Here is a 12,766-nt window from a genome sequence, read left to right as displayed (position 1 = left end):
GGCTTATTGGATATCTAATAAGATATGGGCTCGAAGAATATTTCATATTCATACCTCTACTCGTCACAACACCTACTATATGTGTATGACCCTTTAGGCTCAATACTGAGCTGGTCGTGAGTCATACATATTAGAACTTCTTCTAATCGAATGAATCATTATCTACATGACAATTCACTTGACTCAGCGATTATGAACATACTATATTACTATTTCATAGTTCTCAAACGATATTGGGAGATCTAATCTATTAGACTAGTCTATCCTCAATTATCGTGTATCTATAGTATCTTATCATTCTAATATCCTAAATATCGTATATCAGGTATAGTACTATCAAGCATATAAGGAATATACTCGAGTCTTGCTCTAATCGGATTCTTCCATAAAACTCTTTTTTATCTCAATCTGAATAATTGTGACTAGAGATTTAATTGAAAGAGAGCACATGAGACATTCCTCTCATGACACCGAGAGCACATGATCCTCTATTGATACTTAATTGCTATCGTAAGGTTGGTTACCACTCTCTATAATCGACCATGCTAGATTTGGAACGTTTAGACCTACAAGTCTAGTATCAAAAAGTAAAATACTCGTACATGACATCTTTTGTGTCTCAAGTCTACATATCAAATTCATAATTTGAACCAGGAAATCGTTATTTGACGACGAGGTATCATTCACGATCTCGTATTCCGTGAGCGGATCAATTGATGAACTCATTTTCAAATGAACACTTGGATTGTACCCTTAGTGTCATCACATAAATGACTATGAGACCAATCGTCTCTATCATATGGATGATTATATAGCATATCAGTCCGTCCGACTATCTCGATGTCTCTCTCAAATAACATAATATTTACGGTATATATTTATAAGTGAATTGATATCATTATTATGATTTTATCATGATCCAATTCCTATTATGAAAAACATCATAACATTATCAAGTAGATAATATAAAGTAAAATAATACTAATAATAAAGATAAGAAAAAAAATTATGTAACGTATCACACATGTGATTTATTGGCACATCCACATATGATGATAGCATGTTGAAACCTTTAGTTAAAATTGAGGTCAACCATAAATATGCGATCGAGACACTCTCTCGAAGGATTGGATGGCTTTGGAAAAAAATTAATTATCAAATTCTCTATATATTCCCTTTTAAAATTAAATTAAAAATTTATAAAAATATTTTTAATACTCATACATATTTAAAGTGTTAGCCGATTTAATTGATAAATATTTTGATAATTTTATTTATTTTTTTTAAAATACTATACTATTCTAACATATTTAAAGTGTTTTCATTAAAGACTTGGTTGATTTGGATTAATCATAATAGTGTATAAGTTATTAGGTTTTAAAGGATACATACTGACCTTAAATTGATAGAGATAAATATGAAATTTACTTGTATATAAATATATAAATAATTCAATCCTTGTAAAATTCGGAGACTAGTTGTTTGTCCTTCTTTATAAGTTTCAAATTGACATCCATGTCCCCCTCCTAACTCAGTTATTACTTACTGCTGTCATCAGTTAATTCTAATTTAAAAAATAAAAATATAAAAGATTAGAAATATTCTTAATACTCAAATACTATCCTGACATATTTAAAGTGTTTTCTTAAACAATCAGTTGATTTGCGTTTATTATAATAGCACGCTGAACTTAAATTGATATAAATTAATATGAAAATTACTTATGTCAAGTAATATATATATATATGATTTTTTTTTGCATCCATGGTTAGCTCTGTGTCTCTCCTCCCTGATACTCATCCACGCCGTCTTCCTTCTCCCTCGTTTCTCTCCCTTCTTTGTGCTTTGTCTCCGTGTTTTGCTTTCTTCCATGGCATCACGACAGTTACTGGCTTGCACAGGTTTCTTTACTGGGTGCGAAAAGGTAAAAACATGTCGGTTTGTTCACGATGGCGGATGCGCGAGAAAAGAGGAGGCAAGCAACAGAGGCGACGACAGAGCCAGCGCAGCTTGTGGCTGTGGGGAGGAGGAAGAGGTGGGCTGAGATCACCGTACCTCTGTCTCTATGAGCGAGCCACAGTGCTACTGCTGCTGCCCCCCTTGCGAAAGCTGGCCACCACCGGCTGCTCCGTGTGTCTCCAGCTCCAGTTCCAGCTCTTCCTCCGCTGTAAGTTCCGTCCGGTATCAGATCCCGAGGTGTTCGACGTATTGTCGGATCCAGTGTCTTCCACTTGCTTCCACGCTGATTTCGGACTTCGGCTCATTCATTTACTGTGGATGTTTAAGTTGGATTAGAGGGCTTCTTCATCGAATTTAAGTTCAAATTAGGAGGAGCATACGAGGTCCTTAAAAAAGCTAATTTTGATTATAATTTTATAAATATAAATATTCATTAATTAATATACAGTGAGAAATATAGGTGTCTCAATCCAGTTCTATTAAAAGAAAGATGAATACTATAACACGGCTCAATAATAAAATTATATTACTCTATTAGTTAGAATATTTTAATTTTTAAATTTAAAATATTTATATTAAAATCTCTATAATTATAAAAATAAAATATTTAATCCTATTTATCTTGATGTCGTCGATTTTATCAACTGAGAATATAACATATGATAATAATGATAAAAAAATAATCTTTATTGTATAAATGATCGACGAAAATAACATGGTGATAGATCTTATCGATATCACAAATGACACGAAAACCACAAGCAAAAAGATGTTTAGGATAAATGAGGTTAAATATTTAACTTTCATAACTATAAAAATTTCAATATAAATTTTTTTAAATATAAAGATCGATATACTAAAAAAAATTAATTATAATGATCTCAATATTTTTTTTTAAATTTAAAGATTAAAATATTAAAGAGATCTAATTACGTAATATAATCTTATCAAAACATGTCATCACCAAATCAAAATCTAATCTTATCAAATATGAAATAAATTTAGATGCTTAAATAATTATACATATATATATTATTATTATTATGGATATGTTGAAAGGTTTTTCTTTTTGTTTTGAGCAAGGATTTCTTTTTGGTCGCATCTCTCTAAATAATTGCCGCTGCTGCTGAAGTAATATTGGCAGCAGCAATCAAGAGAGTGCAGGAACAGTCGCCTGTGCCGGCTGGTCCCGTCCAGAAGCCTTTTCCATGGCGGTTGCCATCCGTTCCCACATCACTCTCAGCAGACAACGAGATTCCACCAGTACCGTCCTCGTGTCTCCTTGTCCACTCAATTGCCCAGGAATCTCCTCCCCACCCATCCCCTTCTTCTTCCTCGCCTGCAGCCTTCACTGATGGAAGAAGATGACAAAGGAACCCAGTCAAAGAACACAGACGGGTTCCTTCCAAAGCAAAGCACAATAAGAAGAAAAGATCCGTTCGTTGCTATAACATGATGCACACAATCAAACTCTCTCACTCACCATGGTGTCTCTCGAGTTGTTTTTACTGTGATCCTGCTTCTGTTTGCATGGAAGAAGACTGGTAATGGTATTGTTTGTATACTAATGGAACAATAGCTGCTACAAACAAACAAAGCTAGAAGAAGAAGAAGACGAAGAAGAAGAAGAAGAAGCTGATCACCGGAATTCTCCTTCCTCTGACCTCTTCTTGTTGCTGCTTCTGCCTACCTTCAGCTCACTGGTGGCTGCAGATGTCCAATAGCTCCTTCCTGCCCTCCACAATTTCATCAAACAAGTCATCCAGCTGCGCCACGAGATTCTCAGTTCCAGATCTCAGCGTCCCCAGCCACCCCTTCAATCCCTCCACCTTCTCCTTCAGCTTCCCTGCCGTGGCCCCCGTGTCGCCTCCCTCCGTCCCCGCCTTCTCCATCTCTTCTCTCAGTTCCTCGGCCGCCGCCCTCGCCGCCCGGAACTCGTGCATGAGAATCCCGGGTCGGCCGCCGAGTTCTTCCACCTCCCCGACCAGCCTCCGTCGCAGCCTGCCCACTGAAACAGCGTACCCCGAGCTCAAGAATGTCGATTCTTCGGAGACACCTTGTTCTGGACAGCAGTGGACCGATCCCCACAGCAGGATCAGCAAGAGGAGCGAGCTCACGTTCCTCAGCGCGTAAAGAACTCCTCTGAAGCCATTGAATCCGTGGAGCCTGGATTCCGTGAACGCTCTCTCGTCGTCGAACCGAAGTGAAGCTGGTTCGATTTTGGTCTCCACCAACACCCTGTTCTCCTCGTCCAATCTCATGGCTTCCCTCCGGCAAACAGAGATCGCTCGCATCACCTTAACAAAGGAAACCAGATAAAAGTCAGGGCTTTGAGCCATGAAGGAACGTTAACAGCAGGTAGGAGGATGTAAGTAGCCGATCAGGACCTGCAGGGCGAGGCGAGGAGTGGGATTCCGGCGCCACTCTTCGAGGGAGGCGACCATGTCTGCTCCGCGGGAGTTGTAGTTCTCCATGCCCGAGATGCCGAGCTTGATCACATGGCAAACGTCCCAAAGGCGGGAGCTTTCATCCATGTACTCGTCCAGCCACCTCTCACCGGCGGGCAAGTGGAGCTTCTGCACCAGGCCGATGAGTCGGGAGTGAAGGGACCGAAGGAGGGCGACGGCGCGCTGCAAGGACAGGAGCGACATGAACGCATTCGACGCGAAGCATCGGTCGAGCTCATCGAGGCCACCGGAGAGGAAGGAGAAGAAGCTGGTGACGGAGTTGGAGCAGGGCCTCATGGTGCTGGAGGACGGAGTGAGTGAGATGGGAGGAGGCGGCGATGGCATGGCTTAAATGCGCGGCTCCCCTCCGCTGAAAGGGATGCTTGGAGGACAATGATGGGTGTTTCCTGTGGGGGGAGAAGGATGATTAGGAATCTGCCATGTCGCGTTGTTTAGTGGCAGAAAGGGCGGAGCAAGTGATGGAGTTCGGAACACAAGCCTCATGAGCTCTGTTGCGCTGCCCTCTTCTTCCGGGGCTACCCACTGTTGCGAGACTGTGTGCTACCTTTCCAACTCCTCTCGGTGCAGCACCTACATGTTGGGGTGGGTGGAGTGGGGGAGGGGCAGCAGCACAACCTTTACTTCTGGGCTCTGTCATGTCGTTTTCTCTTCTGCTGCTCACTGAGATGACCTTCTTCATCACAATCCAATCTGACGAGAACTTCTCTTGCTCTCACCACTAATCCTTTTTTGCAGGTTCACGGTGATGATGAGCTGTTGAAGAGTGTTCCAAGCTCGGGCTTCAGTCCGACCAAGGGAATGATGGGATTCCATGTACTGCAACTACCGATGTCTCCATGGTTCTTCCTTAATTTACTGCTGTCAAGGTGGGTCTTGACCTGCACGAGCTGCAGTGTTGGTCATGTCTTTGCTGAATGGGAGGAGCCACCACCCATGAGCTTTTGGGAGAACCGAGAACTCGGAAGACCATGTTGGTCTTCTAAGATCTCAATGGCGGCTGGATGACCAAACACAGTTGCAGAAGAACTTGGGAATTTAAGATGCTACGTATATTTATTCGATGCTACATATTTTTCATATCAGTTTTAGTTTCAACATGAAATCGATGGGGATTATTTGTCACAATATATTTGTATGATTTTAGTGTTATATATGCTAAATTTTGATGAGGGTGGGGAGAGCATGCAGGCTAAAAACAGGGTGATGGTGTTGGTAGATTAGAGTGGCAGGGCCGAGAAAAGCCATGATGTAGGGGACCTCCTCACCCTCTATCTCCTCCTCCTGTATTTTCCCACCACCACAACCACCACCACCACCGTAGTGGTGGAGGTTGTGATCTCCCCAGTCCTGCAAACTCTCTTGCCTCCCTGTACTAACCATCAATGATGTATGATCTTTTTAGTTAGCTTATCCTTTCTTGACTACTCAATTTGATGTTGATCTCAGCTTCAGTCTGTCTTTAATATTTTTCTTATAATATATACATATTTCTAAAATTTGATGATTATGTGGAAGTAGAAGCATTCATGAGAAGTCCTCCCTCTTCTGTTGGTGTGTGTGTGTGGATATATATATATATATATATATATATATTCAGATTATCTCTCTTTTTTTCTTGCAAAGAAAGTGGAAGAAAATAAAAGAAAAGAAATGAAGAGCAGAAAAAATGAGTGTCAAAAAAATAAAAAAATTTCACTACTTAGGAGATTCTCAAATTAATAAGAAAATTACAGACCAAGATTTAATTTGTCAGTCTCTCTTCTCATATATATTTTCTCTTTTTAAGATTTCCTAACACTAATTTCCTTGTGCCATAAATTGACTTACCAGATCCAAAGAGAGACAGAATGCTGATGATTTTTTGGGCTACTAATTTCCTGTTTGTTTTCTTGTGATTATTGCAGCATGTTTTAGGAGCAGGGGAGGAGCAGCACTGATGGAGTGAAGAAAAACAAAACACATCAGACATCCCTCTCTCAGAAATCTAAAACAAAATTACCTCTTTCTCAATGCTGCATTTTACTCCAATCCCTGACCCCATTATTAACATGTGCCACAGTTGTCTTGTTTGGTGCATCTACTGCTACATGACAATCAACCATCATAGATGTTTGCACTCATATTATTAGCTCTAAGACAGCAGCTATGGATATAGGATTAACTTAAGAGGGCTTCTAACATCAAAATTACACCATATCAGAAAGCAACATAGGCAAGAAAACCAATGCAAATGCATTTATCAATCAACATAACTTTGTTAAGTAGAGCAAAGTAGATATGAAACAAGGGGCAACAAGAGATCTCCCCTATTAAGTCATGAAAGCAAAAACAACTACGAAGAATCATTCTGCTAAAGAAGTATTCATTTAAGTTACTATAACCTGTATGTGGGGCAGAAGGAATACCGAAAGTGCAAACATATTGAGAGATTGAACTTTGCTCTTTCTTTGCTGCATTGACCATCAACCACTGTTTTTTTGCAGCACTAAGCTTTATCTTGCTTATCGTTTACAAGGGGGAGCAGCTCCATTAGACTCCGAGGGGTGCGCGGAGTTCGAGGTGTTCCAGGAATAGTGGGTTGCTGTGACAACTTATGCCGGACATACCCATAGAAAGTACAGCCCGACAAGGTCACGGCACATCCAACGGCGTTAAGAGCAGATATGGGGTTTCTGAAAATAATCCACGAAACCAACACAGCGACCGCAACCTATATCATGTCCATAATTTAGTAACAATAACTACACTCTGTGAGGAGGATCAGAAATTAGATGTAACTCACTTTGAGGTTGCCAGCAACATTGAATGTAACAGCAGTAGTGGAATGGATTACATAAAAGATTGAGAAGTTGAGGCAAAAGGCCAGCACCCCAGAGCTAAAAATGATGATCATCGATGAACAAATAGATTGGTGTGAGTATAACCAGTCCACTACGCCAGCTCCTTCGAGTAATATTGCTGGTAAAGCCAAGATCATGGTTGCAAAAGGTGCCATATAGTATACTGTGTTTATGCTACACAAATGAAAATGCAACGAATTTAGCATGATAAAAAAGAACAAAGGAAAACACAACGGCCAAATGTATTAACAACATTAAACTAGAACATCTCTATAAGATGATTGCAGTTCAGTACTTCAGTTGATAATGCAGCAATTATGATTCATGATTTTCTCTATCAGCAAGTTGAATGTTATAACATCATCCATTTAGAATATACTTGACAGTCATTTTATTCCAAACTTCATTTGAAGAAAATGTTCATTTTTCCATATCAAATGAAGTTAAATAACAAGTTCTGTTTTTGATGCTGCAAACCAGCTGCCTGCACCATGTTCTAATGTGAAATTCCTACATTATGTTGGTTTTCACAATCCATTGAAACACCTTATTTAAGAAAGAAAATGACTTGTACAAATCTGTGAACAGGAAAACTACCTTTCACTGGAACTGCTGCCTAAATCAGTTCTCTAAAAGAGAAGTGCTTCCTTACCTAAAATGGACTTGAGTCTCAACCAATCAAACAAAAATATGTGACGCTCTTTGTTCATATAACTTCAGCAAATTTAAAGTTAATCTGGTTAGGTAATTTTTCTTGCCATGAGAACATATCATCCTTGTCAAAGCCTATGCAAATTGGCATGCAAATCCACACTGAGCAAACCACTCTTAGTTATAACCATTCATTCAAATATGTGAATGACATTGAAAATGTATATTCATAGTGATGTTTCATATAGTACATGTTAGTTTTGTGGTATTTCAACTGATGCTTTTTCACGTTGGGCTAGAAACTAGAATATTGAAATTTTCATTAATATTGAATAGTGGACTAGAAAGCACACTAAAATTTATTAACAGGACCAAGAATCCTTAAGAAAAAGAATATTGAAATTATCATTGCTGCCAATATATCAGAATCATCAAACAAGTTCTCATCATATATGTATATACCAACACATTCTCTCGAGCTCAAGCCTAAGCCTGTTTGAGCCAGGTCTTTGATCAGAACCACTAAGCCTTGAGCCTGACACATACATGAGTGTGCAAATAAGAAGTGTTCTTGTTTTTTTTCACAGATCCCGATCAAGACCAAAAATGATTCCATCTATGGTTACTTAAGTGCAGCCAAAAAATAGACTGGAATGTCTTATCGGTTCCTTTGAAATTTCAAGTGAACAGAAGACACATGAAATTTGTGCCAGTGAAATAAAAGCTTGAATAACAGAAACCATAGTCCTTGTGAGTCATCAACAACCAAATGATTTGACACTGTAAAACATCTTAAAAAATAGTAGTAACAGACTATTCATTACATTCAACACCCATGAAATGATTAAACATAAACTGGAATGTTTATATTTTAGCTAATATAATATGAGATTGATTGTCCAATCAGATATCCACATGAGATATCGTGCAAAGGGCTAAGCAGAACATTTTTCACAAATAACTTGCCCATGGATGGGATAAGAAGATGTATCTCATTCTCTACTTTCAGGAATGAGACCAAAAGCAGCATGCATCGGGCTATACAGAAAAGTGATCAGCTCTGTTAAGAGCATTTTAAGATAGTTTCAACTTGTCATATTGAAAAATCAAAGTTAATAATTCACAAATAAGAACCATTACCTGTCAAATTTATATCCATGAAGAAGAGACTCTGCCAGGATTGTCTTTGTTGATGTAGCAAGACAGCCAACTAGAGCAGCACAAAATCCAAATACATTGAAACTAAGCTCTGTTATTGAGGTTAAAAGAATACCCCCAACAATGGGTACCAATGAAGCCCAAATGCGCCATTCAAAAAATTTTCTCCAAACTAACCACTGAAGAATGACTGGGAAATACATATGAATCAGATAAGATACAAGCTATGTGAAATCTCATACTGATAAAGAAACTAAAGACAGGAACATATGGAGAGAAAACAATAAACCAACCTGTTGTTGCAGGTGTGAAGGATTTTATTGTCTGCATAAATGAAACTGGGATATACCGCAAGCTCACATTTCCCAATACAATATTGATGCAAAACACAAATGACATTGGGAATATTCTCCTCCATCGATCTTCAGATTTTACCTCAATCAAGGGCTTAATCTTAAGCAATTTGATGGCAATATATGCTCCAACAGAAGAACATATGAAGTGGATGCATGACACTGTTAGAGGAAACTTGAAATCCAAATTCTGCAAAGAAAGTTTGTCATCATATTAGTAATGTTTTGATATTTTGATAGGCAATATTTTGATAACTTGAAATCCAATCTGAAACTTAGAAGAAAACTAGGCAATATTTCGCTATTTCTTCAGTTAGCAAATGCGAATACTTCTATTGCAATTAGCAATGCTTGGATAGTGAACCAAGAAACAAAGGCAACGATATGATGAACGAGCACAATGATAAAACAAATGTCATTCATATTGGATCCGTAAGTAATATAAATTAATGATCATAAGAATACAAATTTATTAATTTCTTCAAACACAAATTTCATAATGGCTGAATTATAGCTTCCTTATGACCCATCTAGTATTTGGGTCTTGGAACCAATAGAACATATTATTTTAATGACAATCATATCATCAGCAAGCCAATGTTCCAGTACAGCACTAATCAAAGACGTGGCTTCTGAGACAAGATAAACACTAACATGCAACAAGAGTATTGGTTGTTAGTCCAATAATTATTTAATTAGTTGGCTTGATTTTCTGTCACGGTGGTTATGAAATATGATGATTGGTGACTAACACTGCCCAAGAAGTTGACTAGGGCCTTCAAAGTCTCGAAAGCAGGTAATGTCTAAGGCTAAGTAGGTCAGCATGTCGACATTAATAACCATCTATATATTGTTGCTACCATTTTACCAGTAAATACTTCATCATGTGAATTATTCTGCTAGTAGCTGTGTATACACAAAATGGTACCTCGATTTTGTGCAAGAAACCTCCTTTTCCTTCTGACAACTTGGTTGTCTAAAATGTAGATTAGTAGTCCAAGGATTGCAATATCTTAGTATGGTTATCATCTAATAGCTAAGAAGCCGAAGGATCTCAAGCCATAATCCTGGGAATGCACTGTAAATGAATATAGCAGTCATCAAGAAACTCCCGATTCAAATCATCACTTTCAGCCCTCATTTTCATAATTTATGCCAGATTAATATTGAAAATACTATGAATTCTAGCTGAATGTTTGAAATTCATGATTTCTTTCCCTTTACTAGAAATTTAATTGCTTCTATGTTGTGAAGTTGTTTCCAGTATACAAAGAAAATAAGCTACACAGGAGGACAACTCTTGGCCGACTCTTTTAAGGATAGTGTAGGCAAGACACGCACCTACCATGAGCATAGGAATGCAGAGAGAACATATGCAAATCACATTCCCTCAAGAAAAAGGAAAAAGAAATCTAAGAACCCTATTAAGTACATAGCTCATCATCAAACTGCTAGTGATATCCAAGCAACAAGTCCACCTGCAGTAATCGATGTTACCCTACAAATCATTTAGCTCAACATTTTGGCATTCCTATTCTTCCATTCCACAAACCCTTCTGAAAATGAGGGAGAAAGATCTGCATCACACAGGGTACATGTGTTTGATGCGCAGAATAGAATAGGAAGGCCAAGAATCATAAAATTGGATTCAAAGAATTTCCATCAAAAAGGTTTCATTACTTTCCATATCAAATTTATCTTTATTACTCTGCTTAATATATTGATCCTCGTACCAACGATTAAAATTTCAACCTGCATTTGAACCTGTAAAACACCCATCTTGGACAAAGCAATTGCGTCACCTGCAATTCTAAGTTCTGAGGTGAGAAAAGAGAAATTTATTCATAAAACCTAACAAAAGGCTTGGTAAACCAACTTCCTAATGTGGAAATATCACAAAAAGGCGCAGACTTTACCAGTATGAGACGAGGGCTCGTCCAATAACATATTGACAAGGGAAATTCACATCAAACGCGTTAATCGTGGCCTAAAAATCTCACCTTTTTGAGACGATCAACACAAATCAATAAAAGGAAAACCAGCCAAACACCAAACAAGGTCATAGAACTCATGGCATCCAGGAAAAGCAAGGAAAGTAAAACATAAGAGAGGAGAAGGAAGAGAATCAAATCGGCTTGACCTGAAAGATCCACTTATTCATGATGATGACGGTGACGTTGAAGCCCCACCACTGGAGGATGGACAGCACAGTCCGCAGCGTCTTCCCGTCCAACACCTTGCTCTCCTCCATCAAGATCCTCTTTTGATCCCCTCACCAACACTCTGGATCCACCACCGCCGCAGCCAAAGGCGAGATCAAGAAGGGACGCCCTGAGGCGATCAAAGGACGGCGATTTGGAAGGCACCTCGATCTGCGATCGGATGCGCAGTTCCTCGCACTTGGGAAGAACCCCAATCCTTATTTGAAGACAAGAGGAGAGAGAGAGAGAGAGAGAGAGAGAGAGAGAGAGAGATACGTGTGGGATTAAGAGGGAGGAGGAGGAGGAGAAGAAGAAGAAGAAGAGGAAGAGGGACGCAGCTGTCGCGGGAGTTCGTTCTCCATGTGTTGTGCGCGGCTTCCATGGGTGATGATGCTGTTATATTATGTCTCCTCCGACCCTTCCTCTCGAGAAACACCCTTCCCCACCGGCTACGCCATGACTCGGGACCCACCTGCTTTGTTACTAAAGTTTCCGAACGGCCAACATAGGACCCGGGTCAGGAGGCAGGTAGACAGATGGGTGGTTGGAGGAGGGTGCTTGTCTTATTAACGCAATATAGCGCTGAGAAACTGCAGCAGGAAGGAATGGAAAGAATAAGAACTATTAATGGGGGCTTCTTCTGGCTGCAGTTTTTTATTTTTCTTCTTATTCTTTCATTACAAAATTTATTATGGGGAAAATGGTTTTGTTGTGATTTTGTTTTTGTTTCAAAAACTCTGAAAAAATCGAAAAAATCATTTCCAGAAACTGTAGGAAATCAGCAATTGCCAAAGGCCATCATATCTTGATTCAGTTTTGTTAACATTATTTAAGCTCTATTTTTCATTAACTAAAACTAATAAAGATTGCAGGTGTTTTTGGAGGGGGATGACAACTGTGGAGAGATTTGATGGAGTCGCTTAAGATTCCATCAGGATCCCAACTTTGTGGGCAGCACTGTGGTTGAAGCTCCTCGCATGGAGTGTGTGTGTGTGCGCGCGCGCCATCCGCCTTGCCTTATTATTTTTCTCTCGTCACAGCTGCCTCACATTCCACGAGAAACATGGAATTCATGGCTATGAGCATCTCTAGAAGAAACCATGGCTGAATGCCGTGCAAGGGCTGCAACAAGTTGG

General features: G+C 39.2%; 2 protein-coding genes across 2 annotated transcripts; both read right to left on the bottom strand.

Moving 5' to 3' along the window:
- Positions 1–3,499: 3,499 nt before the first annotated feature.
- Positions 3,500–5,419, bottom strand: LOC135608032 (uncharacterized). Its single transcript, XM_065100436.1, has 2 exons — positions 4,347–5,419; positions 3,500–4,256 (listed from the first exon to the last, which is right to left on the bottom strand). Exons 1-2 carry the CDS (start codon positions 4,749–4,751, stop codon positions 3,657–3,659), a joined length of 1,005 nt encoding a protein of 334 aa, XP_064956508.1. The 5' UTR covers positions 4,752–5,419; the 3' UTR covers positions 3,500–3,656.
- Positions 5,420–6,638: 1,219 nt separating this feature from the next.
- On the bottom strand, positions 6,639–12,006 carry LOC135608031 (UDP-galactose transporter 1-like). Its single transcript, XM_065100435.1, has 5 exons — positions 11,570–12,006; positions 9,370–9,619; positions 9,059–9,266; positions 7,210–7,441; positions 6,639–7,137 (listed from the first exon to the last, which is right to left on the bottom strand). Exons 1-5 carry the CDS (start codon positions 11,678–11,680, stop codon positions 6,913–6,915), a joined length of 1,026 nt encoding a protein of 341 aa, XP_064956507.1. The 5' UTR covers positions 11,681–12,006; the 3' UTR covers positions 6,639–6,912.
- Positions 12,007–12,766: the final 760 nt, after the last annotated feature.

This window comes from Musa acuminata, chromosome BXJ2-3 (assembly GCF_036884655.1).
Source record: "Musa acuminata AAA Group cultivar baxijiao chromosome BXJ2-3, Cavendish_Baxijiao_AAA, whole genome shotgun sequence".
Taxonomy (NCBI): Eukaryota; Viridiplantae; Streptophyta; class Magnoliopsida; order Zingiberales; family Musaceae; genus Musa; species Musa acuminata.
The sequence above is the reverse complement of the archived record's forward strand: the minus strand, read 5'-3'. Positions and strand labels throughout refer to the sequence as shown.

Excerpts from the sequence above, each read along its gene's own strand:
- LOC135608032 (XM_065100436.1), bottom strand. The coding sequence starts at position 4,751 with ATGCCATCGCCGCCTCCTCCCATCTCACTCACTCCGTCCTCCAGCACC. Across the intron at positions 4,257-4,346 it reads CTCCTCGCCTCGCCCTGCAG|GTGATGCGAGCGATCTCTGT; the intron begins GTCCTGATCGGC and ends TCCTTTGTTAAG.
- LOC135608031 (XM_065100435.1), bottom strand. The coding sequence starts at position 11,680 with ATGGAGGAGAGCAAGGTGTTGGACGGGAAGACGCTGCGGACTGTGCTG. Across the intron at positions 9,620-11,569 it reads TGAATAAGTGGATCTTTCAG|AATTTGGATTTCAAGTTTCC; the intron begins GTCAAGCCGATT and ends CTTTCTTTGCAG. Across the intron at positions 9,267-9,369 it reads CTTCACACCTGCAACAACAG|TCATTCTTCAGTGGTTAGTT; the intron begins GTTGGTTTATTG and ends TGTATTTCCCAG.